Raw genomic sequence first — 25769 nt, forward strand, 5'->3', positions numbered from 1 at the left:
GGAGACTTGGTCATTGTCATGGGTCTCGCCAAGTGGAGCCCTATTCCCTATATAGTGCACTACTTTAGACCAGAGCCCATAGGAAATCCAATTGGCTGTGTTCAGAAGTTGTACACTAGGTAGAAAACGAGGGTTCCGTAGGACGCATAAAGCTTCAGTCAGCGGTGCTGGGCTGGACTCTCTCTATATAAGGGGTTCTGGGTCCGCCAAGAGAACCACACAGCACCACCGGGTGAGAGCGAAGGAGACACCGACAGAGACACACAGAGACTCACCCAACCTTCACCAGACCACTGATCCACACCTGCAGCCGGGCTGTCACTTTCAAGGCTCTTTCTCTTGGACTCCTCTTTCCTCTCTCTCTCCATCTGTCGCTCCTGATCATGTGGAAGGCTGCAGTGTTGACGTTTGGCCTGTTGGTGGCGCTGGTGGGTATGGTGCAGGCTGCAGAGGGCCACGCTAACTCTATCTACGGTGTGAAGCTGTGCGGGAGAGAGTTTATACGGGCCGTCATCTTCACCTGCGGAGGATCGCGTTGGAGGAGAGGAGTGGGCGACGCCGGTGAGATGGGTGTGTGTCTGTGAGAGACGATGTGTATGTGTACCTGTGGCTGTGGTTGTGAATGTGTGGGATTGATTGTCTATGTGTGCCTGTGTGCCTGTGTGTGCGTGTGTGTAGCCATTTCTTTTCTATTAAGCATTCAAATCATTTTATTTTCCTCGTCCTTCCAGGTGACATCTCCATTGACGAGGAGACTGAGGCCTACAGCCCATGGAGCTCCAACGCCATCCCCGGCCTCGCCAGCAAGCAGCGTCCAGGATTGGAGGCTCAGGGCTGGGCAGGCGAGGTCAGGGAGGGGGGCTCTGCCGCTGCTGTGTTCAGTCGTTTGGCCCGCTCGCCCATCTCAGAGGAAGTGCTAGAGGCGCTGCGCAGTGCGGACAGGAAGGGGCGGGATGTCGTGGTGGGCCTCTCCAACGCCTGCTGCAAGTGGGGCTGCAGCAAGAGCGAGATCAGCTCCCTCTGTTGAGCACTACCAACACCTCTCCTTTTCATCCCTCTGTTGAGCACTACCAACACCTCTCCTTTTCATCCCTCTGTTGAGCACTACCAACACCTCTCCTTTTCATCCCTCTGTTGAGCACTACCAACACCTCTCCTTTTCATCCCTCTGTTGAGCACTACCAACACCTCTCCTTTTCATCCCTCTGTTGAGCACTACCAACACCTCTCATTTTCATCCCTCTGTTGAGCACTACCAACACCTCTCCTTTTCATCCCTCTGTTGAGCACTACCAACACCTCTCCTTTTCATCCCTCTGTTGAGCATCCCTCCCTCCTTCCCTCTAGCCCTCCATCCCTCTAGCCCTCCTTCCCTCTAGCCCTCCATCCCTCCTTGCCTCTAGCCCTCCATCCCTCTAGCCCCCCCATCCCTCCTTCCCTCCATCCCTCCACTTTTCTATCCTTCCATTCCTCCTGCTTCTTCTCCTTCTCCTGGATCATTGTGTTGATCATTTAGGGTCATGTATTCTCCAACCTATGTCAGTATTATGAGCAGTTTTTGTGTGTTTAGTTACTGATATGACAGTCCAATAAAGTTGTGTTTTGAAAGTGGTAATGTGTTACTCTTCATTGACATTTCTGAATGACTCTTACTTGATGTATTACAGTATCTGAACATATTTTACCACAAATACTTTATTTCTCAACAACAATAGACTAGATCAGGATTTCCCAAACTCGGTCCTGCACACCTGTTTAAAATATGATGACCCCCCCCCCCCCCCTTTGATGAAAGATTGTCTATTATATTGACCTAATTGATTTTGCAGTGTAATCACGTGTGATGTGAACAGATTGGCGATTGGGCAAAACTAATCAAGCGTGTGGAACGTTGAGCCATGTACGGAAGCCGAACAAGGACCTGCTGGTGGATTTTTGAAACTGACATGACAGCTATTTCTCACACAGAGCCAGAGCTACTTATCGCAACAGAAAGGGGGTTCGGGATTATCTCTTTGCTCTAAAAACAAAGTGAGAGATCCAAACCCTTTGCTACTAAATACATCTGGATTGCATCTGCCATTCTGTAAATGCTCATTGCCACGGTACCGGTAGCTACTGCTAACAAAGCAATTACGGATCTGACAAATCGGTGCGACCAGGTAAAGGCTTTCTTTGGCGGCACTTTCAACATGAAGCTATTAGCTAGCTAGATACCCAACTAACTAGCCAATTAACCAACGTTAGCCATATAATATGTCATTGTGTTGTCTTTAGCGTTTGCATTTGGCTAGCTAACAATGTCTACACTCGTTCATTTGTTAGATGTTTATGTAGTTAGCTAGCTAACGAGTTAATGTCACTTGCGGCGAAATGCGAGGCCGTATCGGCCTACTTGCCCAAGCCGGCCAGGGACTCCCTACTTTATTAGCTAGCAAAATTGCTAACTAGCGTAGCTAGCATGCAATGCGGAATGCTTGCGAAGGCAAAGCTAGATTAGGTAACGTTGGCTAGTTACGTGTCGTGTTTATAATGGGGACTGATTACTACTAACAAACTAGTTAACGTTAGCTAGGTATCTAAATTACTTTGTCAACGTCCGTTGATGTGCTATTTGTTTTGGTCCCAGGTCGGTTGTGAAGGTAGTCCTGATGCTGGTGATTAGAATGCGTTCTTTGCATTCCGACCCTTGACTGACGCGTTCTATTCTTTACTCTGCTTGTGATGTGATGTTGTGCTAGAGAGACAACTCTGCTTGTGATGTTGGGTTAGAGAGACAACTCTGCTTGTGATGTGATGTTGTGCTAGAGAGACAACTCTGCGTTCTGATGTGATGTTGGGCTAGAGAGACAACTCTGCCTCTGATGTGATGTTGGGCTAGAGAGACACCTCTGCCTCTGATGTGATGTTGTGCTAGAGAGACAACTCTGCTTGTGATGTTGGGCTAGAGAGACAACTCTGCTTGTGATGTTGGGCTAGAGAGACAACTCTGCTTGTGATGTTGGGCTAGAGCGACAACTCTGCTTGTGATGTTGGGCTAGAGCGACAACTCTGCTTGTGATGTTGAGCTAGAGCGACAACTCTGCTTGTGATGTTGAGCTAGAGCGACAACTCTGCTTGTGATGTTGGGCTAGAGCGACAACTCTGCTTGTGATGTTGGGCTAGAGCGACAACTCTGCTTGTGATGTTGGGCTAGAGGGACAACTCTGGTGTGATGTTGGGCTAGAGGGACAACTGATGTGATGTTGGGCTAGAGACAACTCTGATGTGATGTTGGGCTAGAGAGACAACTCTGATGTGATGTTGGGCTAGAGAGACAACTCTGATGTGATGTTGGGCTAGAGAGACAACTCTGATGTGATGTTGGGCTAGAGAGACAACTCTGATGTGATGTTGGGCTAGAGAGACAACTCTGATGTGATGTTGGGCTAGAGAGACAACTCTGCTTGTGACAGCGACACTAGTAGCAACAGAAAACTATGTAGCCGGCGGAGGCTGTAAGGAAAATGTAGAGAAACATTCAAGCCACTCTTTCTCTCTCTCTGTGTGTGTGTGTGTGTGTGTGTGTGTGTGTGTGTGTGTGTGTGTGTGTGTGTGTGTGTGTGTGTGTGTGTGTGTGTGTGTGTGTGTGTGTGTGTGTGTGTGTGTGTGTGTGTGTGTGTGTGTGTGTGTGTCTGTGTGTGTGTGTAGGATGGAGTGGCAGCCGGATGAACAGGGTTTGCAGCAGGTGCTTCAGCTGCTGAAGGACTCCCAGTCTCCAGACACAGCCACACAGAGAGCTGTGCAGGAAGTATCCTCTCAAACACACAGCAGTGTGTCTGCGTTCGAGAGAGAGAGAGGCTGTGTGATTGTTTTCCATACTCCATAATGTGTCTCAACGGGGTGTGAGTGAAAGATGAGTCATGAATGTGTGCGGGATTGTTGGTGATTTGCCATGTTGATTGTTTTGTCAGTGGAGGGGTGTTCCTTAACAGTGTGTAGAAACTGGAACAGCTCAACCAGTTCCCAGACTTCAACAACTATCTCATCTTCGTCCTTACAAGCCTCAAATCAGAGGGTAAGTGTGTGTGTGTGTGTGTGTGTAAGATCTATATCAAATGGTTGCGAGCATTAGTCAGTGGTTACTAATCGTTCCCGCTTTCCTTTCAAACCAACCCCCTTTCTCTGTAGATGAGCCGACGCGTTCTCTAAGTGGTCTCATATTGAAGAACAATGTGAAGGCCCACTACCAGAACTTTCCTCCTCTGGTCGCTGACTTCATCAAGAGGGAATGTCTCAACAACATCGGAGATCCCTCGCCCCTCATCAGAGCAACCATCGGTAAGAGAAAGAGTGTGTGTGTGTGCTGCAAAGTGAGTCAGGATGTGTGGGTGGTTGAGCCTTTGCAGGTACTGGTGTCAGTCTGTGGGGGAGTATGCGTTAATCAGCAAGCTGAAGTGTGTGTGTGTGTGTGTATTCAACTTTCAGTTTCAGGTTTTAATGTCACATACAGTGAAATTCCTTCTTGCAGCTCTAAACCCATCAATGCAGTAATCAATAGTAGTACTAAGAATAACAAGGAAGAACAGAAATGCACAATAAATAATGTTTGTGTGTGTGTGTGTGTGTGTGTGTGCCTATTAGTTAGTGTGTATGTGCCTATTAGTTAGTGTGTGTGTGTGTGTGTGTGTGTGTGTGTGTGTGTGTGTGTGTGTGTGCCTATTAGTTAGTGTGTGTGTGTGTGTGCCTATTAGTTAGTGTGTGTGTGTGTGTGTGTGCCTATTAGTTAGTGTGTGTAACCCTCTGCCTCCTGTCTCTCAGGCATCTTGATAACAACCATAGCATCTAAAGGAGAGCTGCAGACATGGCCTGAACTCCTCCCTCAACTCTGTAACCTGCTCAACTCTGAAGACTACAATACCTGCGAGGTCACACACACACACGCTCCCATCTAATCTTTTGATTGTTCATGTAGGGCCTATGTTTAACTTTCTCTGTGTGTTTGTGTGCAGGGTTCATTCGGAGCACTGCAGAAGATCTGTGAGGATTCTTCAGAGCTGTTGGACAGTGATGCTCTCAACAGACCCCTGAACATCATGATCCCCAAGTTCCTACAGTTCTTTAAACACTGCAGCCCAAAGATCAGGTCTGTCTGTCTGTCTCTGTCACCCAGATCAGGTCTGTGCTCTTTTTTTCATTCTTTCTGTCTGCCTGCCTTTCTTTCTTTCTTTCTTTCTTTCTTCGCTCCCTGACAAGTAGTTGATTTCTTCTTAAGGCAGCTATTGAATTCAACCAACTTTGTTTCTGCTCTCTCTCACCCTCCCTCCAGGTCTCATGCCATAGCGTGTGTGAATCAGTTCATCAGCAGTAGAGCCCAGGCTCTGATGGATCACATCGACACCTTCATCGAGGTGAGACAGGGGTTGTGACTAAAATGGCACCCTAGTCCCTATATAGTGCACTACTTTAGACCAGAGCCCTAGTCCCTATATAGTGCACTACTTTAGACCAGAGCCCTAGTCCCTATATAGTGCACTACTTTAGACCAGAACCCTAGTCCCTATATAGTGCACTACTTTAGACCAGAGCCCTAGTCCCTATATAGTGCACTACTTTTGACCAGAGCCCTAGTCCCTATATAGTGCACTACTTTTAACCAGAGCCCTAGTCCCTATATAGTGCACTACTTTTGACCAGAGCCCTGTTCCCTATATAGTACACTACTTTTGACCAGAGCCCTAGTCCCTATATAGTGCACTACTTTAGACCAGAGCCCTAGTCCCTATATAGTGCACTACTTTAGACCAGAGCCCTATTCCCTATATAGTGCACTACTTTAGACCAGAGCCCTAGTCCCTATATAGTGCACTACTTTAGACTATAGCCCTATTCCCTATATAGTGCACTACTTTTGACCAGAGCCCTAGTCCCTATATAGTACACTACTTTTGACCAGAGCCCTATTCCCTATATAGTGCACTACTTTAGACCAGAGCCCTAGTCCCTATATAGTGCACTACTTTAGACCAGAGCCCTAGTCCCTATATAGTGCACTACTTTAGACCAGAGCCCTATTCCCTATATAGTGCACTACTTTTGACCAGAGCCCTAGTCCCTATATAGTACACTACTTTTGACCAGAGCCCTATTCCCTATATAGTGCACTACTTTAGACCAGAGCCCTAGTCCCTATATAGTGCACTACTTTAGACCAGAGCCCTAGTCCCTATATAGTGCACTACTTTAGACCAGAGCCCTAGTCCCTATATAGTGCACTACTTTTGACCAGAGCCCTAGTCCCTATATAGTGCACTACTTTAGACCAGAGCCCTAGTCCCTATATAGTGCACTACTTTAGACCAGAGCCCTAGTCCCTATATAGTGCACTACTTTTTTGCACTAGTTTATTATAACGACCCCCCCCTCTCTCTCCAGAGTCTAAATGTTTATAACGACCCCCCCCCCCCTCTCTCTCCAGAGTCTAAATGTTTATTATAACAACCCCCCCCTCTCTCTCCAGAGTCTAAATGTTTATTATAACGACCCCCCCCTCTCTCTCCAGAGTCTAAATGTTTATTATAACGACCCCCCCCCTCTCTCTCCAGAGTCTAAATGTTTATTATAATGACCCCCCCCTCCCTCTCTCTCCAGAGTCTAAATGTTTATTATAATGACCCCCCCCCCCTCTCTCCAGAGTCTAAATGTTTATTATAATGACCCCCCCCCCCTCTCTCTCCAGAGTCTAAATGTTTATTATAACGACCCCCCCCTCTCTCCAGAGTAAATGTTTATTATAACGCCCCCCCCGTCTCTCTCCAGGGTCTAAATGTTTATTATAACGACCCCCCCTCTCTCTCCAGAGTCTAAATGTTTATTATAACGACCCCCCCCCTCTCTCTCCAGTCTAAATGTTTATTATAACGACCCCCCCCCCTCTCTCTCCAGTCTAAATGTTTATTATAACGTCCCCCCCCCCCTCTCTCTCCAGTCTAAATGTTTATTATAACGACCCCCCCCCCACTCTCTCCAGTCTAAATGTTTATTATAACGCCCCCCCCCCCCTCTCTCTCTCCAGAGTCTAAATGTTTATTATAACGCCCCCCCCTCTCTCTCTCCAGAGTCTAAATGTTTATTATAACGACCCCCCCCTCTCTCTCCAGAGTCTAAATGTTTATTATAACGACCCCCCCTCTCTCTCCAGAGTCTAAATGTTTATTATAACGACCCCCCCCCCTCTCTCTCCAGAGTCTGTTTGCGCTAGCGGGGGATGAGGACTGTGAGGTGAGGAAGAACGTGTGTAGAGCTCTGGTCATGCTGCTGGAGGTCCGGATAGACCGACTCATACCACACATGCACAGCATCATACAGGTACCACCTACGAACTCTGACCTCTAACCCTATGACCTCATACCACACATGCACAGCATCGTACAGGTACCACCTACGAACTCTGACCTCTAACCCTATGACCTCATACCACACATGCACAGCATCGTACAGGTACCACCTACGAACTCTGACCTCTAACCCTATGACCTCATACCACACATGCACAGCATCGTACAGGTACCACCTACGAACTCTGACCTCTAACCCTATGACCTCATACCACACATGCACAGCATCGTACAGGTACCATCGACGAACACTGACCTCTAACCCTATGACCTCATACCACACCTGCACAGCATCATACAGGTACAACCTACAACCCCTGACCCCATGACCCTGTGCACTTTTGACCTTCCTCATACACTCATTTCATTCATCACTCATGTTCCATGTGTTTTTGTAAACGTCCTACACTCAATCTGTTCTGCTATTTCTCTCTCTCTCTATTCTTATGGCCCCATACCTCTCTTCCATATTGCCTTCTGTTTCTATAAGAGATCTCTCTCATCCCCAGTACATGCTCCAGCGAACCCAGGACCCAGATGAGAATGTCAGTCTGGAGGCCTGTGAGTTCTGGCTCACCCTGGCTGAGCAGCCCGTCTGCAAGGAGGCCCTGTCTGGGCACCTGGTCCAGTAAGTACACACCCGCCCGCACGCGGGGGCAGTGACACACTCAAATACACACACTCATGGACGGACACACATCAGACACGCAGATGAAGTGATGGCTAGGTGAGTTTTTAGTAGGGGTGTAGCTGGATAAAGAGGACTAGTGTGGTTATCACCATCTCTCCTGTCTCTCTCCAGACTCATCCCTATCCTGGTGAATGGGATGAAGTACTCTGAGATAGACATCATCCTCCTAAAAGTGAGTTTACAGTCAGTCAGTCTGTGTGTGAGTGATTGTGTGAGTCAGTCTGGATGTCCCACTCCTAATACACAACTAGAGAGAACCATGACTTAACGTCCCCCCCCTCTCCCTCCCTCCCCCAGGGAGATGTAGAGGAGGAGGACGACACCGTACCAGACAGTGAGCAGGACATCAAGCCTCGCTTCCACAAGTCACGCACCGTCACCCTGCAACACGAGGGAGGAGAGGGGGAGGAGGGGGAGGACCACGACGATGACGATGACGACGATGACACGCTCTCCGACTGGAACCTGCGTGAGTGGTTGAGGGATTGCGTGACAGCTCAGCTGACCAATCAGAGCCGGGGAAATGGGATTGGCAGCCAGTCTTTAGTGTTTGTCCCGCCAAGAGAGAAGATTTAGGGCCAGTTTTTCCTGTTCTCAGTTGTTACTGATTACCCATGAAGATGCACACACACCTGGTCTAAATCAGTCACTGTTTAATTAGTGGTGTAGGAAGTGTTGTAACCTCTTTCTCTCTCTGTCTCTCTCTGTCTCTCTGTTTCTCTCTCTGTCTCTGTTTCTCTCTCTGTCTCTGTTTCTCTCTCTGTCTCTGTTTCTCTCTCTAACAGGGAAGTGTTGTAACCTCTGTTTCTCTCTCTAACAGGGAAGTGTTGTAACCTCTATTTCTCTCTCTAACAGGGAAGTGTTGTAACCTCTGTTTCTCTCTCTAACAGGGAAGTGTTGTAACCTCTGTTTCTCTATCAGGGAAGTGTTGTAACCTCTGTTTCTCTCTCTAACAGGGAAGTGTTGTAACCTCTGTTTCTCTCTCTAACAGGGAAGTGTTGTAACCTCTATTTCTCTCTCTAACAGGGAAGTGTTGTAACCTCTGTCTCTTTAACAGGGAAGTGTTGTAACCTCTGTCTCTTTAACAGGGAAGGGGTGTAACCTCTGTTTCTCTCTCTAACAGGGAAGTGTTGTAACCTCTGTTTCTCTCTCTAACAGGGAAGTGTTGTAACCTCTATTTCTCTCTCTAACAGGGAAGTGTTGTAACCTCTGTTTCTCTCTCTAACAGGGAAGTGTTGTAACCTCTGTTTCTCTCTCTAACAGGGAAGTGTTGTAACCTCTGTTTCTCTCTCTCTAACAGGGAAGTGTTGTAACCTCTGTCTCTTTAACAGGGAAGTGGTGTAACCTCTGTTTCTCTCTCTAACAGGGAAGTGTTGTAACCTCTGTCTCTCTAACAGGGAAGTGTTCAGCGGCAGCGTTAGACGTGTTGGCTAACGTGTTTCGTGATGAGCTCCTCCCCCACCTGCTGCCCCTGCTGAAGGGCCTGTTGTTCCACCCAGACTGGGTCGTCAAGGAGTCTGGAATACTGGTGCTGGGGGCTATCGCTGAGGGTAACCCTTGACCTCTATCCCTTGACCTCTATCCCTTGACCTCTATCCCTTGACCTCTATCCCCTGACCTCTATCCCCTGACCTCTATCCCCTGACCTCTATCCCCTGACCTCTATCCCCTGACCTCTATCCCCTGACCTCTATCCCCTGACCTCCATCCCCTGACCTCTATCACCTCTATCCCCTGACCTCTATCCCCTGACCTCTATCACCTCTATCACCTGACCTCTATCACCTCCATCCCCTGACCTCCATCCCCTGATCTCCATCCCCTGACCTCTATCCCCTGACCTCTATCCCCTGACCTCTATCCCCTCTATCCCCTGACCTCTATCCCCTCTATCCCCTGACCGCTATCACCTCTATCCCCTGACCGCTATCACCTCTATCCCCTGACCGCTATCACCTCTATCCCCTGACCTCTATCACCTCTATCCCCTGACCTCTATCACCTCTATCCCCTGACCTCTATCACCTCTATCCCCTGACCGCTATCACCTCTATCCCCTGACCGCTATCACCTCTATCCCCTGACCGCTATCACCTCTATCCCCTGACCGCTATCACCTCTATCCCCTGACCGCTATCACCTCTATCCCCTGACCGCTATCACCTCTATCCCCTGACCGCTATCACCTCTATCCCCTGACCGCTATCACCTCTATCCCCTGACCTCTATCACCTCTATCCCCTGACCTCTATCACCTCTATCCCCTGACCTCCATCCCCTGACCTCTATCCCCTGACCTCTATCCCCTGACCTCTATCCCCTGACCTCTATCCCCTGACCTCTATCCCCTGACCTCTATCCCCTGACCTCTATCCCCTGACCTCTATCCCCTGACCTCTATCCCCTGACCTCTATCCCCTGACCTCTATCCCCTGACCTCTATCCCCTGACCTCTATCCCCTGACCTCTATCCCCTGACCTCTATCCCCTGACCTCTATCCCCTGACCTCTATCCCCTGACCTCCATCCCCTGATCTCCATCCTTTTTTATTTTCTAAATGGAACTAAAAGCATGTGAGTCACACCCCCCTCCTCTCTCCTCAGGTTGTATGCAGGGCATGGTTCCCTACCTACCAGAGTTGATGCCTCACCTCATCCAGTGTCTCTGTGATAAGAAGGCCCTGGTGCGCTCCATCGCCTGCTGGACCCTGTCCCGCTACGCCCACTGGGTGGTCAGCCAGCCCCCCGACTCCCACCTCAAACCCCTCATGACTGAACTCCTCAAGAGGATCCTGGACGGGAACAAGAGAGTTCAGGAGGCCGCCTGCAGGTGTGGTGAGGGGGGGGCTGGTGGGGAGGGTGTGTGAGGTGGGGGGGAGAGTGGTGTGTGTGTGTGTGGGGAGAGTGGTGGGTGTGTGTGTGTGGGGAGAGTGGTGGTGTGTGTGTGTGTGTGTGTGTGTGTGTGTGGGGAGAGTGGTGGTGGGTGTGTGTGTGTGTGTGGGGAGAGTGGTGGTGGGTGTGTGTGTGTGTGTGGGGAGAGTGGTGGTGGGTGTGTGTGTGTGTGTGGGGAGAGTGGTGGTGGGTGTGTGTGTGTGTGTGGGGAGAGTGGTGGTGGGTGTGTGTGTGTGTGTGGGGAGAGTGGTGGTGGGTGTGTGTGTGTGTGGGGAGAGTGGTGGTGGGTGTGTGTGTGTGTGGGGAGAGTGGTGGTGGGTGTGTGTGTGTGTGGGGAGAGTGGTGGTGGGTGTGTGTGTGTGTGGGGAGAGTGGTGGTGGGTGTGTGTGTGTGTGGGGAGAGTGGTGGTGGGTGTGTGTGTGTGTGGGGAGAGTGGTGGTGGGTGTGTGTGTGTGTGGGGAGAGTGGTGGTGGGTGTGTGTGTGTGTGGGGAGAGTGGTGGTGGGTGTGTGTGTGTGTGGGGAGAGTGGTGGTGGGTGTGTGTGTGTGTGGGGAGAGTGGTGGTGGGTGTGTGTGTGTGTGGGGAGAGTGGTGGTGGGTGTGTGTGTGTGTGGGGAGAGTGGTGGTGGGTGTGTGTGTGTGTGGGGAGAGTGGTGGTGGGTGTGTGTGTGTGTGGGGAGAGTGGTGGTGGGTGTGTGTGTGTGTGGGGAGAGTGGTGGTGGGTGTGTGTGTGTGTGGGGAGAGTGGTGGGTGTGTGTGTGTGTGGGGAGAGTGGTGGTGGGTGTGTGTGGGGAGAGTGGTGGTGGGTGTGTGTGGGGAGAGTGGTGGTGGGTGTGTGTGGGGAGAGTGGTGGTGGGTGTGTGTGTGTGGGGAGAGTGGTGGTGGGGGTGTGTGTGTGTGTGGGGAGAGTGGTGGTGGGTGTGTGTGTGTGTGGGGAGAGTGGTGGGTGTGTGTGTGTGTGGGGAGAGTGGTGGTGGGTGTGTGTGGGGAGAGTGGTGGTGGGTGTGTGTGTGGGGAGAGTGGTGGTGGGTGTGTGTGGGGAGAGTGGTGGTGGGTGTGTGTGGGGAGAGTGGTGGTGGGTGTGTGTGGGGAGAGTGGTGGTGGGTGTGTGTGTGGGGAGAGTGGTGGTGGGGGTGTGTGGGGAGAGTGGTGGTGGGTGTGTGTGTGGGGAGAGTGGTGGTGGGTGTGTGTGTGGGGAGAGTGGTGGTGGGTGTGTGTGTGTGTGGGGAGAGTGGTGGTGGGTGTGTGTGTGTGTGGGGAGAGTGGTGGTGGATGTGTGTGTGTGTGGGGAGAGTGGTGGTGGATGTGTGTGTGTGTGGGGAGAGTGGTGGTGGGTGTGTGTGTGTGTGTGGGGAGAGTGGTGGTGGGTGTGTGTGTGTGTGGGGAGAGTGGTGGTGGGTGTGTGTGTGTGTGGGGAGAGTGGTGGTGGGTGTGTGTGTGTGTGTGTGGGGAGAGTGGTGGTGGGTGTGTGTGTGTGTGTGTGTGGGGAGAGTGGTGGTGGGTGTGTGTGTGTGTGTGGGGAGTGGTGGTGGGGAGAGTGGTGGTGGGTGTGTGTGTGTGTGGGGAGAGTGGTGGTGGGTGTGTGTGTGTGTGTGTGGGGAGAGTGGTGGTGGGTGTGTGTGTGTGTGTGGGGAGAGTGGTGGTGGGTGTGTGTGTGTGTGTGGGGAGAGTGGTGGTGGGTGTGTGTGTGTGTGGGGAGAGTGGTGGTGGGTGTGTGTGTGTGGGGAGAGTGGTGGTGGGTGTGTGTGTGTGTGGAGAGTGGTGGGGGTGTGTGTGTGTGGGGAGAGTGGTGGGGGTGTGTGTGTGTGGGGAGAGTGGTGGGGGTGTGTGTGTGTGGGGAGAGTGGTGGGTGTGTGTGTGTGTGGGGAGAGTGGTGGTGGGTGTGTGTGTGTGTGGGGAGAGTGGTGGTGGGTGTGTGTGTGTGTGGGGAGAGTGGTGGTGGGTGTGTGTGTGTGGGGAGAGTGGTGGTGGGTGTGTGTGTGTGTGGAGAGTGGTGGGGGTGTGTGTGTGGGGAGAGTGGTGTGGGTGTGTGTGTGTGGGGAGAGTGGTGGGGGTGTGTGTGTGTGGGGAGAGTGGTGGGGGTGTGTGTGTGTGGGGAGAGTGGTGGGGGTGTGTGTGTGTGTGGGGAGAGTGGTGGGGGTGTGTGTGTGTGGGGAGAGTGGTGGTGGGTGTGTGTGTGTGTGGGGAGAGTGGTGGTGGGTGTGTGTGTGTGTGGGGAGAGTGGTGGTGGGGGTGTGTGTGTGTGGGGAGAGTGGTGGTGGGTGTGTGTGTGTGTGTGGGGAGAGTGGTGGTGGGTGTGTGTGTGTGTGGGGAGAGTGGTGGTGGGTGTGTGTGTGTGTGTGGGGAGTGGTGGTGGGTGTGTGTGTGTGGGGAGTGTGGTGGTGGGTGTGTGTGTGTGTGTGGGGTGTGGTGGTGGGGAGCGTGGTGGTGGGTGTGTGTGTGTGTGGAGAGTGGTGGGGGTGTGTGTGTGTGGGGAGAGTGGTGGTGGGTGTGTGTGTGTGTGGGGAGAGTGGTGGTGGGTGTGTGTGTGTGTGGGGAGAGTGGTGGTGGGTGTGTGTGTGTGTGGGGAGAGTGGTGGTGGGTGTGTGTGTGTGTGTGGGGAGAGTGGTGGTGGGTGTGTGTGTGTGTGGGGAGAGTGGTGGTGGGTGTGTGTGTGTGTGTGGGGAGTGGTGGTGGGTGTGTGTGTGTGGGGAGAGTGGTGGTGGGTGTGTGTGTGTGTGTGGGGAGTGGTGGTGGGGAGAGTGGTGGTGGGTGTGTGTGTGTGTGGGGAGAGTGGTGGTGGGTGTGTGTGTGTGTGTGGGGAGAGTGGTGGTGGGTGTGTGTGTGTGTGGGGAGAGTGGTGGTGGGTGTGTGTGTGTGTGGGGAGAGTGGTGGTGGGTGTGTGTGTGTGTGGGGAGAGTGGTGGTGGGTGTGTGTGTGTGTGTGGGGAGAGTGGGGGTGGGTGTGTGTGTGTGTGGGGAGAGTGGTGGTGGGTGTGTGTGTGTGTGTGGGGAGTGGTGGTGGGTGTGTGTGTGTGGGGAGAGTGGTGGTGGGTGTGTGTGTGTGTGTGGGGAGTGGTGGTGGGGAGAGTGGTGGTGGGTGTGTGTGTGTGTGGGGAGAGTGGTGGTGGGTGTGTGTGTGTGTGTGGGGAGAGTGGTGGTGGGTGTGTGTGTGTGTGGGGAGAGTGGTGGTGGGTGTGTGTGTGTGTGGGGAGAGTGGTGGTGGGTGTGTGTGTGGGGAGAGTGGTGGTGGGTGTGTGTGGGGAGAGTGGTGGTGGGTGTGTGTGTGTGTGGGGAGAGTGGTGGTGGGTGTGTGTGTGTGTGTGGGGAGAGTGGTGGTGGGTGTGTGTGTGTGTGGGGAGAGTGGTGGTGGGTGTGTGTGTGTGTGGGGAGAGTGGTGGTGGGTGTGTGTGTGGGGAGAGTGGTGGTGGGTGTGTGTGGGGAGAGTGGTGGTGGGTGTGTGTGTGGGGAGAGTGGTGGTGGGGGTGTGTGGGGAGAGTGGTGGTGGGTGTGTGTGTGGGGAGAGTGGTGGTGGGTGTGTGTGTGGGGAGAGTGGTGGTGGGTGTGTGTGTGTGTGGGGAGAGTGGTGGTGGGTGTGTGTGTGTGTGGGGAGAGTGGTGGTGGATGTGTGTGTGTGTGGGGAGAGTGGTGGTGGATGTGTGTGTGTGTGGGGAGAGTGGTGGTGGGTGTGTGTGTGTGTGTGGGGAGAGTGGTGGTGGGTGTGTGTGTGTGTGGGGAGAGTGGTGGTGGGTGTGTGTGTGTGTGGGGAGAGTGGTGGTGGGTGTGTGTGTGTGTGTGTGGGGAGAGTGGTGGTGGGTGTGTGTGTGTGTGTGTGGGGAGAGTGGTGGTGGGTGTGTGTGTGTGTGTGGGGAGTGGTGGTGGGGAGAGTGGTGGTGGGTGTGTGTGTGTGTGGGGAGAGTGGTGGTGGGTGGGTGTGTGTGTGTGTGTGTGGGGAGAGTGGTGGTGGGTGTGTGTGTGTGTGTGGGGAGAGTGGTGGTGGGTGTGTGTGTGTGTGTGGGGAGCGTGGGGGTGGGTGTGTGTGTGTGTGGGGAGAGTGGTGGTGGGTGTGTGTGTGTGGGGAGAGTGGTGGTGGGTGTGTGTGTGTGTGGAGAGTGGTGGGGGTGTGTGTGTGTGGGGAGAGTGGTGGGGGTGTGTGTGTGTGGGGAGAGTGGTGGGGGTGTGTGTGTGTGGGGAGAGTGGTGGGTGTGTGTGTGTGTGGGGAGAGTGGTGGTGGGTGTGTGTGTGTGTGGGGAGAGTGGTGGTGGGGGTGTGGGTGTGTGGGGTGTGTGGTGGTGGGTGTGTGTGTGTGTGGGGAGAGTGGTGGTGGTTGTGTGTGTGTGTGTGGGGAGTGGTGGTGGGTGTGTGTGTGTGGGGAGAGTGGTGGTGGGTGTGTGTGTGTGTGTGGGGAGTGGTGGTGGGGAGAGTGGTGGTGGGTGTGTGTGTGTGTGGGGAGAGTGGTGGTGGGTGTGTGTGTGTGTGTGGGGAGAGTGGTGGTGGGTGTGTGTGTGTGTGGGGAGAGTGGTGGTGGGTGTGTGTGTGTGTGGGGAGAGTGGTGGTGGGTGTGTGTGTGTGTGGGGAGAGTGGTGTTTGGTGTGTGTGTGTGGGGAGAGTGGTGGTGGGTGTGTGTGTGTGTGGAGAGTGGTGGGGGTGTGTGTGTGGAGAGTGGTGGGGGTGTGTGTGTGGGGAGAGTGGTGGGGGTGTGTGTGTGTGGGGAGAGTGGTGGGGGTGTGTGTGTGTGGGGAGAGTGGTGGGGGTGTGTGTGTGTGGGGAGAGTGGTGGTGGGTGTGTGTGTGTGTGGGGAGTGGTGGTGGGGAGAGTGGTGGTGGGTGTGTGTGTGTGTGGGGAGAGTGGTGGTGGGTGTGTGTGTGTGTGTGGGGAGAGTGGTGGTGGGTGTGTGTGTGTGTGGGGAGAGTGGTGGTGGGTGTGTGTGTGTGGGGAGAGTGGTGGTGGGTGTGTGTGTGTGTGGAGAGTGGTGGGGGTGTGTGTGTGTGGGGAGAGTGGTGGGGGTGTGTGTGTGTGGGGAGAGTGGTGGGGGTGTGTGTGTGTGGGGAGAGTGGTGGTGGGTGTGTGTGTGTGTGGGGAGTGGTGGTGGGGAGAGTGGTGGTGGGTGTGTGTGTGTGTGGGGAGAGTGGTGGTGGGTGTGTGTGTGTGTGTGGGGAGAGTGGTGGTGGGTGTGTGTGTGTGTGGGGAGAGTGGTGGTGGGTGTGTGTGTGTGTGGGGAGAGTGGTGGTGGGTGTGTGTGTGTGGGGAGAGTGGTGGTGGGTGTGTGTGTGTGTGGAGAGTGGTGGGGGTGTGTGTGTGGGGAGAGTGGTGGGGGTGTGTGTGTGTGGGGAGAGTGGTGGGGGTGTGTGTGTGTGGGGAGAGTGGTGGGGGTGTGTGTGTGTGGGGAGAGTGGTGGGGGTGTGTGTGTGTGGGGAGAGTGGTGGGGGTGTGTGTGTGTGGGGAGAGTGGTGGGGGTGTGTGTGTGTGGGGAGAGTGGTGGTGGGTGTGTGTGTGTGTGGGGAGAGTGGTGGTGGGTGTGTGTGTGTGTGGGGAGAGTGGTGGTGGGTGTGTGTGTGTGTGGGGAGAGTGGTGGTGGGTGTGTGTGTGTGTGTGGGGAGAGTGGTGGTGGGTGTGTGTGTGTGTGGGGAGAGTGGTGGTGGGTGTGTGTGTGTGTGTGGGGAGTGGTGGTGGGTGTGTGTGTGTGGGGAGAGTGGTGGTGGGTGTGTGTGTGTGTGTGGGGAGTGGTGGTGGGGAGAGTGGTGGTGGGTGTGTGTGTGTGTGGGGAGAGTGGTGGTGGGTGTGTGTGTGTGTGTGGGGAGAGTGGTGGTGGGTGTGTGTGTGTGTGGGGAGAGTGGTGGTGGGTGTGTGTGTGTGTGGGGAGAGTGGTGGTGGGTGTGTGTGTGTGTGGGGAGAGTGGTGTTTGGTGTGTGTGTGTGGGGAGAGTGGTGGTGGGTGTGTGTGTGTGTGGAGAGTGGTGGGGGTGTGTGTGTGGAGAGTGGTGGGGGTGTGTGTGTGGGGAGAGTGGTGGGGGTGTGTGTGTGTGGGGAGAGTGGTGGGGGTGTGTGTGTGTGGGGAGAGTGGTGGGGGTGTGTGTGTGTGGGGAGAGTGGGGGTGGGGGTGTGTGTGTGTGGGGAGTGGTGGTGGGGAGAGTGGTGGTGGGTGTGTGTGTGTGTGGGGAGAGTGGTGGTGGGTGTGTGTGTGTGGGGAGAGTGGTGGTGGGTGTGTGTGTGTGTGTGGGGAGAGTGGTGGTGGGTGTGTGTGTGTGTGGGGAGAGTGGTGGTGGGTGTGTGTGTGTGTGGGGAGAGTGGTGGTGGGTGTGTGTGTGTGTGGGGAGAGTGGTGGTGGGTGTGTGTGTGTGTGGGGAGAGTGGTGGTGGGTGTGTGTGTGTGTGGGGAGAGTGGTGGTGGGTGTGTGTGTGTGTGGGGAGAGTGGTGGTGGGTGTGTGTGTGTGGGGAGAGTGGTGGTGGGTGTGTGTGTGTGTGGAGAGTGGTGGGGGTGTGTGTGTGGGGAGAGTGGTGGGGGTGTGTGTGTGTGGGGAGAGTGGTGGGGGTGTGTGTGTGTGGGGAGAGTGGTGGGGGTGTGTGTGTGTGGGGAGAGTGGTGGGGGTGTGTGTGTGTGGGGAGAGTGGTGGGGGTGTGTGTGTGTGGGGAGAGTGGTGGTGGGTGTGTGTGTGTGTGGGGAGAGTGGTGGTGGGTGTGTGTGTGTGTGGGGAGAGTGGTGGTGGGTGTGTGTGTGTGTGGGGAGAGTGGTGGTGGGTGTGTGTGTGTGTGTGGGGAGAGTGGTGGTGGGTGTGTGTGTGTGTGGGGAGAGTGGTGGTGGGTGTGTGTGTGTGTGTGGGGTGTGGTGGTGGGTGTGTGTGTGTGGGGAGAGTGGTGGTGGGTGTGTGTGTGTGTGTGGGGAGTGGTGGTGGGGAGAGTGGTGGTGGGTGTGTGTGTGTGTGGGGAGAGTGGTGGTGGGTGTGTGTGTGTGTGTGGGGAGAGTGGTGGTGGGTGTGTGTGTGTGTGGGGAGAGTGGTGGTGGGTGTGTGTGTGTGTGGGGAGAGTGGTGGTGGGTGTGTGTGTGTGTGGGGAGAGTGGTGTTTGGTGTGTGTGTGTGGGGAGAGTGGTGGTGGGTGTGTGTGTGTGTGGAGAGTGGTGGGGGTGTGTGTGTGGAGAGTGGTGGGGGTGTGTGTGTGGGGAGAGTGGTGGGGGTGTGTGTGTGTGGGGAGAGTGGTGGGGGTGTGTGTGTGTGGGGAGAGTGGTGGGGGTGTGTGTGTGTGGGGAGAGTGGTGGTGGGTGTGTGTGTGTGTGGGGAGTGGTGGTGGGGAGAGTGGTGGTGGGTGTGTGTGTGTGTGGGGAGAGTGGTGGTGGGTGTGTGTGTGTGTGTGGGGAGAGTGGTGGTGGGTGTGTGTGTGTGTGGGGAGAGTGGTGGTGGGTGTGTGTGTGTGTGGGGAGAGTGGTGGTGGGTGTGTGTGTGTGTGGGGAGAGTGGTGGTGGGTGTGTGTGTGTGTGGGGAGAGTGGTGGTGGGTGTGTGTGTGTGTGGGGAGAGTGGTGGTGGGTGTGTGTGTGTGTGGGGAGAGTGGTGGTGGGTGTGTGTGTGTGTGGGGAGAGTGGTGGTGGGTGTGTGTGTGTGGGGAGAGTGGTGGTGGGTGTGTGTGTGTGTGGAGAGTGGTGGGGGTGTGTGTGTGGGGAGAGTGGTGGGGGTGTGTGTGTGTGGGGAGAGTGGTGGGGGTGTGTGTGTGTGGGGAGAGTGGTGGGGGTGTGTGTGTGTGGGGAGAGTGGTGGGGGTGTGTGTGTGTGGGGAGAGTGGTGGGGGTGTGGGTGTGTGTGTGTGTGTGTGTGTGTGGGGAGAGTGGTGGGGGTGTGGGTGTGTGTGTGTGGGGAGAGTGGTGGGGGTGTGTGTGTGTGGGGAGAGTGGTGTGGGTGTGTGTGTGTGGGGAGAGTGGTGGGGGTGTGGGTGTGTGTGTGGGGAGAGTGGTGGGGGTGTGTGTGTGTGGGGAGAGTGGTGGGGGTGTGGGTGTGTGTGTGTGGGGAGAGTGGTGGGGGTGTGTGTGTGTGGGGAGAGTGGTGGGGGTGTGGGTGTGTGTGTGTGGGGAGAGTGGTGGGGGTGGGTGTGTGTGTGTGGGGAGAGTGGTGGGGGTGTGTGTGTGTGTGGGGAGAGTGGTGGTGGGTGTGTGTGTGTGTGGGGAGAGTGGTGGTGGGTGTGTGTGCGGGGAGAGTGGTGTGTGTGTGTGTGCGGGGAGAGTGGTGTGTGTGTGTGTGTGTGGGGAGAGTGGTGGGGGTGTGCGTGTGTGGGGAGAGTGGTGGTGGGTGTGTGTGTGTGTGTGTGTGGGGAGAGTGGTGGTGGGTGTGTTGTGTGTGTGGGGAGAGTGGTGGTGGGTGTGTGTGTGTGGGGAGAGTGGTGGTGGGTGTGTGTGTGTGGGGAGAGTGGTGGGGGTGTGTGTGTGGGGAGAGTGGTGGGGGGTGTGTGTGTGTGCGGGGAGAGTGGTGGGTGTGTGTGTGTGGGGAGAGTGGTGGGGGTGGGGGTGTGTGTGTGTGGGGAGAGTGGTGGGGGTGTGTGTGTGTGGGGAGAGTGGTGGGTGTGTGTGTGTGTGTGTGTGTGTGTGTGTGGGGAGAGTGGTGGTGTGTGTGTGTGTGTGTGTGTGGGGAGAGTGGTGGGGGTGTGTGTGTGCGGGGAGAGTGGTGGGTGTGTGTGTGCGGGGAGAGTGGTGGGGGTGTGCGTGTGTGGGGAGAGTGGTGGTGGGTGTGTGTGTGTGTGGGGAGAGTGGTGGGGGTGTGTGTGTGTGTGTGTGGGGAGAGTGGTGGGGGTGTGTGTGTGTGTGGGGAGAGTGGTGGTGGGTGTGTGTGTGGGGAGAGTGGTGGTGGGTGTGTGTGTGTGGGGAGAGTGGTGGTGGGTGTGTGTGTGTGGGGAGAGTGGTGGTGGGTGTGTGTGTGTGGGGAGAGTGGTGGGGGTGTGTGTGTGGGGAGAGTGGTGGGGGTGTGTGTGTGTGTGGGGAGAGTGGTGGGTGTGTGTGTGTGGGGAGAGTGGTGGGGGTGTGTGTGTGTGGGGGTGTGTGTGTGTGGGGAGAGTGGTGGGTGTGTGTGTGTGTGTGTGTGTGTGTGGGGAGAGTGGTGGGGGTGTGTGTGTGTGGGGAGAGTGGTGGTGTGTGTGTGTGTGTGTGGGGAGAGTGGTGGGGGTGTGTGTGTGCGGGGAGAGTGGTGGGTGTGTGTGTGCGGGGAGAGTGGTGGGTGTGTGTGTGCGGGGAGAGTGGTGGGGGTGTGTGTGTGTGTGTGGGGAGAGTGGTGGGGGTGTGTGTGTGTGGGGAGAGGGATGGGTTTTTTGAGAGAATAAAGATGTTGAACTGGAATTCAAGGTCTTGATGAGATACGACAATGAATGAATGTTTCCTGCTCCCCCCCTCGCCCTCTGCCCTCTCTCCTCCCTCCCTCCTCCCTCTCTCCTCCCTCCCCTCTCAGTGCGTTTGCTACCCTAGAGGAGGAGGCCTGTACAGAGCTGGTTCCCTATCTGAGCTTCATTCTGGATACTCTGGTCTTCGCCTTTGGAAAATACCAACACAAGAACCTGCTCATACTGTACGACGCTATAGGAACACTGGCGGACTCAGTAGGACACCACCTCAACCAACCGGTTAGTAGGGAGTTAAGCTAGTTCAACACCGATTCTAGTTACCCTCAGTTTCCAATTCGAAGGACGGTAGTTAGCTTTCGGGAGGGCGGTAGTTAGCTTTCGGGAGGGCGGTAGTTAGCTTTCGGGAGGGCGGTAGTTAGCTTTCGGGAGGGCGGTAGTTAGCTTTCGGCTTATTTGTTTATATTTTTTCTTTGACTCTGTTCCTGTTATTGTTTTTTACAAGTTTTACCCGTCTCTCTCTTCCTCCCCGTCTCTCTCTTTTCCTCCCCCCCTCTCTCTCTCTTTTCCTCCCCCCCCTCTCTCTCTCTTTTCCTCCCCCCCTCTCTCTCTTTTCCTCCCCCTCTCTCTCTTTTCCTCCCTCGCTCTCTCTTTTCCTCTCCCTCTCTCTCTTTCCCCCCTCTCTCTCTCTTTTCCTCCCCCTCTCTCTCTCTTTTCCTCCCCCTCTCTCTCTCTTTTCCTCCCCCCCTCTCTCTCTTTTCCTCCCCCTCTCTCTCTCTTTTCCTCCCCCTCTCTCTCTCTTTCCTCCCTCGCTCTCTCTCTTTTCCTCCCTCGCTCTCTCTCTTTTCCTCCCCCCTCTCTCTCTTTTCCTCCCCCCCTCTCTCTTTTCCTCCCCCCTCTCTCTCTCTTTTCCTCCCCCCTCTCTCTCTCTTCCTCCCCGTCTCTCTCTTTTCCTCCCCCTCTCTCTCTTTTCCTCCCCCCTCTCTCTCTCTTTTCCTCCCCCCCTCTCTCTCTTTTCCTCCCCCTCTCTCTCTTTTCCTCCCTCGCTCTCTCTTTTCCTCCCCCTCTCTCTCTCTTTTCCTCCCCCTCTCTCTCTCTTTTCCTCCCCCTCTCTCTCTTTTCCTCCCCCTCTCTCTCTTTTCCTCCCCCCCTCTCTCTCTTTTCCTCCCCCTCTCTCTCTCTTTTCCTCCCCCTCTCTCTCTCTTTTCCTCCCCCGCTCTCTCTCTTTTCCTCCCCCGCTCTCTCTCTTTTCCTCCCTCGCTCTCTCTCTTTTCCTCCCCCCTCTCTCTCTTTTCCTCCCCCCCCCTCTCTCTTTTCCTCCCCCCCCCTCTCTCTCTTTTCCTCCCCCCTCTCTCTCTCTTTTCCTCCCCCTCTCTCTTTTCCTCCCCTCTCTCTTTTCCTCCCCCTCTCTCTTTTCCTCCCCTCTCTCTTTTCCTCCCCCTCTCTCTTTTCCTCCCTCTCTCTCTTTTCCTCCCCCCCTCTCTCTTTTCCTCCCCCCTCTCTCTCTCTTTTCCTCCCCCTCTCTCTCTCTTTTCCTCCCCTCTCTCTTTTCCTCCCTCTCTCTCTTTTCCTCCCTCTCTCTCTTTTCCTCCCCCCTCTCTCTTTTCCTCCCCCCTCTCTCTTTTCCCCCCCCCTCTCTCTCTTTCCCCCCCTCTCTTTCTTTCCCCCCCCTCTCTTTCTTTTCCTCCCCCTCTCTCTCTCTTTTCCTCCCCCTCTCGCTCTCTTTTCCTCCCCCTCTCGCTCTCTTTTCCTCCCCCTCTCGCTCTCTTTTCCTCCCCCTCTCGCTCTCTTTTCCTCCCCCTCTCGCTCTCTTTTCCTCCCCCTCTCGCTCTCTTTTCCTCCCCCTCGCTCTCTTTTCCTCCCCCTCTCGCTCTCTTTTCCTCCCCCTCTCGCTCTCTTTTCCTCCCCCTCTCGCTCTCTTTTCCTCCCCCTCTCGCTCTCTCTTCCTCCCCCTCTCTCTCTCTCTCTCTTCCTCCCCCTCTCTCTCTCTCTCTCTCCCTCCCCCTCTCTCTCTCTCTCTCTCTCTCTTCCTCCCTCTCTCTCTCTCTCTCTCTCTTCCTCCCCCTCTCTCTCTCTCTCTCTTCCTCCCCCTCTCTCTCTCTCTTTTCCTCCCCCTCTCTCTCTCCCCTCGTCTTTCTCTCCTCTAGGAGTACATAGAGAAGCTGATGCCTCCTCTCATCGCCAAGTGGAATGAGCTGAAGGATGAAGATAAGGACCTGTTTCCTCTGTTAGAGTGCCTGTCCTCTGTAGCTACAGCCCTCCAGAGTGGCTTCCTGCCCTACTGTGAACCAGTCTACCAGCGCTGTGTTACACTGGTGCAGAAAACACTGGCTCAGGCTATGGTGAGACGCGCACACACACACACAACCAAAAGTATGTGGACACCTGCTCGTCGAACATCTCATTCCAAAATCATGGGTATTAATATGGAGTTGGTCCCCCTTTGCTGCTATAACAGCCTCCACTCTTCTGGGAAGGTTTTCCACTAGATGTTGTAACATTACTGCAGGGACTTGCTTCCATTCAGCCTCGAGCATTAGTGAGATCAGACACTGATGTCATGCGATTTAGGCCTGGTTTGCAGTCGGCGTTCCAATTCATCCCAAAGGTGTTCGATGGGGTTGAGGTCAGGGCTCTGTGCAGACCAGTCAAGTTCTTTCACACCAATCTCGACAAACCATTTCTGTATGGGCCTCGCTTTGCGCACGGAGACATTGTCATACTGAAACAGGAAAGGGCTTTCCCCAAACGTGTTGTCACATAATTAAAAGCACAGAATCATCTAGAATGTCATTGTATGCTGTAGAGTTAAGATTTCCTTTCACTGGAACTAAGGGGCCCGATCCATTAAAAACAGCCCCAGACCGTTATTCTTCCTCCACCAAACTGTACAGTTATCACTATGCGGCATCCTATGATGGTACCATTTTGAAAGTCTCTGAGCTCTTCAGTAAGGCCCGTCAGCAACGGGTGTGGCTGAAATGTCCAGATCCACTCATGAAAGTCTCTGAGCTCTTCAGTAAGGCCTGTCAGCAACGGGTGTGGCTGAAATGTCCAGATCCACTCATGAAAGTCTCTGAGCTCTTCAGTAAGGCCCGTCAGCAACGGGTGTGGCTGAAATGTCCAGATCCACTCATGAAAGTCTCTGAGCTCTTCAGTAAGGCCCGTCAGCAACGGGTGTGGCTGAAATGTCCAGATCCACTCATGAAAGTCTCTGAGCTCTTCAGTAAGGCCCGTCAGCAACGGGTGTGGCTGAAATGTCCAGATCCACTCATGAAAGTCTCTGAGCTCTTCAGTAAGGCCCGTCAGCAACGGGTGTGGCTGAAATGTCCAGATCCACTCATGAAAGTCTCTGAGCTCTTCAGTAAGGCCCGTCAGCAACGGGTGTGGCTGAAATGTCCAGATCCACTCATGAAAGTCTCTGAGCTCTTCAGTAAGGCCCGTCAGCAACGGGTGTGGCTAAAATGTCCAGATCCACTCATGAAAGTCTCTGAGCTCTTCAGTAAGGCCCGTCAGCAACGGGTGTGGCTGAAATGTCCAGATCCACTCATGAAAGTCTCTGAGCTCTTCAGTAAGGCCCGTCAGCAACGGGTGTGGCTGAAATGTCCAGATCCACTCATGAAAGTCTCTGAGCTCTTCAGTAAGGCCCGTCAGCAACGGGTGTGGCTGAAATGTCCAGATCCACTCATGAAAGTCTCTGAGCTCTTCAGTAAGGCCCGTCAGCAACGGGTGTGGCTAAAATGTCCAGATCCACTCATGAAAGTCTCTGAGCTCTTCAGTAAGGCCCGTCAGCAACGGGTGTGGCTGAAATGTCCAGATCCACTCATGAAAGTCTCTGAGCTCTTCAGTAAGGCCCGTCAGCAACGGGTGTGGCTGAAATGTCCAGATCCACTCATGAAAGTCTCTGAGCTCTTCAGTAAGGCCCGTCAGCAACGGGTGTGGCTGAAATGTCCAGATCCACTCATGTGAAGGGGTGTCCACATACCTTTGTGTCTATAGTGTCTAAGACACAGTTATCAGTGGTTTGAAGATTCAGTGGTTTGATTCCCCCCCCCCCCCCCCCCCCTCTCGGTCCCCCTCTCCTCCCCCCTTAACTCTCTCTCCCCCTCTCCTCCCCCCAGATGTATTAAGTAACTCTCTCTCTCCCCCCAGATGTATTAAGTAACTCTCTCTCTCCCCCTCTCCTCCCCCCCAGATGTATTAAGTAACTCTCTCCCCCCTCTCCTCCCCCCTTAACTCTCTCTCTCCCCCTCTCCCCCCCCCCAGATGTATTAAGTAACTCTCTCTCCCCCTCCCCCCCAGATGTATTAAGTAACTCTCTCTCCCCCTCTCCTCCCCCCTTAACTCTCTCTCCCCCTCTCCTCCCCCTTAACTCTCTCTCCCCCCAGATGTATTAAGTAACTCTCTCTCCCCCTCTCCTCCCCCTTAACTCTCTCCCCCTCTCCTCCCCCCCAGATGTATTAAGTAACTCTCTCTCTCCTCCCCCCAGATGTATTAAGTAACTCTCTCTCTCCCCCTCTCCTCCCCCCCAGATGTATTAAGTAACTCTCTCCCCCTCTCCTCCCCCCTTAACTCTCTCTCTCCCCCTCTCCTCCCCCCTTAACTCTTTCTCCCCCTCTCCTCCCCCCCAGATGTATTAAGTAACTCTCTCTCTCCCCCTCTCCTCCCCCCCAGATGTATTAAGTAACTCTCTCTCCCCCTCTCCTCCCCCCTTAACTCTCTCTCCCCCTCTCCTCCCCCCCAGATCTTATAAGTAACTCTCTCTCCCCCCAGATGTATTAAGTAACTCTCTCTCCCCCTCTCCTCCCCCTTAACTCTCTCCCCCTCTCCTCCCCCCCCAGATGTATTAAGTAACTCTCCCCCCTCTCCTCCCCCCTTAACTCTCTCTCCCCCTCTCCTCCCCCCCAGATGTATTAAGTAACTCTCTCTCTCTCCCCCTCTCCTCCCCCCTTAACACTCTCTCCCCCTCTCCTCCCCCCAGATGTATTAAGTAACTATCTCTCTCTCCCCCTCTCCTCCCCCCTTAACTCTCTCTCTCCCCCTCTCTCCCCCCCCAGATGTACTAAGTACATTTCTCTCCCCCCAGATGTACAGCCAACAGCCGGACCAGTACGAAGCTCCTGATAAGGACTTTATGATCGTGGCCCTGGACCTCCTCAGTGGTCTGGCTGAGGGCCTGGGGGGCCACGTTGATCAGCTGGTGTCCCGGAGCAACATCATGACACTACTGTTTCAGTGCATGCAGGTACGGTGTGTGTGTGTGTGGGGGGGGTTTCAGTGTTTACTCTACATATGTGTGAATGACCGTTTGGTGACCACTGACCGAGACGATCTCCAAGGCATTCCTAGTCCATCTCTAAACATTTCTATAAAAACCCAAAGATGAAGCCTTTTATTCTGTCTCAAGCTGTTGACAGGAGGTGCACTTGTTTCAGCTGCCCTGCGCACCGGGGAGGCCAAGGGTTCCCATTTTGAACCATTTCATGTGCCCAAAGAGCAAATCAAGTACACCTATAGCCTACCGCT

General features: G+C 54.5%; 2 protein-coding genes across 2 annotated transcripts in view; both read left to right on the forward strand.

Annotated features, from left to right (window-relative positions):
* Positions 1-242: 242 nt before the first annotated feature.
* On the forward strand, positions 243-1435 carry LOC139369565 (relaxin-3-like). The gene is made up of 2 exons (XM_071108812.1): positions 243-561; positions 732-1435. Exons 1-2 carry the CDS (start codon positions 384-386, stop codon positions 1025-1027), a joined length of 474 nt encoding a protein of 157 aa, XP_070964913.1. The 5' UTR covers positions 243-383; the 3' UTR covers positions 1028-1435.
* Positions 1436-1941: 506 nt separating this feature from the next.
* LOC139370243 (transportin-2) overlaps positions 1942-25769 on the forward strand; it is a 52806-nt gene continuing 28978 nt past the window's right edge. The window contains exons 1-16 of the mRNA XM_071109600.1: positions 1942-2162; positions 3691-3790; positions 3982-4057; positions 4171-4320; positions 4801-4907; positions 4992-5125; positions 5309-5390; positions 7225-7347; positions 7886-8004; positions 8179-8239; positions 8365-8536; positions 9465-9617; positions 10672-10897; positions 20354-20525; positions 22391-22585; positions 25330-25488. Of these exons, the coding sequence (XP_070965701.1) occupies positions 3692-3790; positions 3982-4057; positions 4171-4320; positions 4801-4907; positions 4992-5125; positions 5309-5390; positions 7225-7347; positions 7886-8004; positions 8179-8239; positions 8365-8536; positions 9465-9617; positions 10672-10897; positions 20354-20525; positions 22391-22585; positions 25330-25488 (2028 nt within the window). The 5' untranslated portion in view covers positions 1942-2162; position 3691. The remainder of the gene's footprint in view (positions 2163-3690; positions 3791-3981; positions 4058-4170; positions 4321-4800; positions 4908-4991; positions 5126-5308; positions 5391-7224; positions 7348-7885; positions 8005-8178; positions 8240-8364; positions 8537-9464; positions 9618-10671; positions 10898-20353; positions 20526-22390; positions 22586-25329; positions 25489-25769) is intronic.

The sequence above is a fragment of the Oncorhynchus clarkii genome, chromosome 17 (genome assembly GCF_045791955.1).
Source record: "Oncorhynchus clarkii lewisi isolate Uvic-CL-2024 chromosome 17, UVic_Ocla_1.0, whole genome shotgun sequence".
In the NCBI taxonomy this organism is placed as follows: domain Eukaryota; kingdom Metazoa; phylum Chordata; class Actinopteri; order Salmoniformes; family Salmonidae; genus Oncorhynchus; species Oncorhynchus clarkii.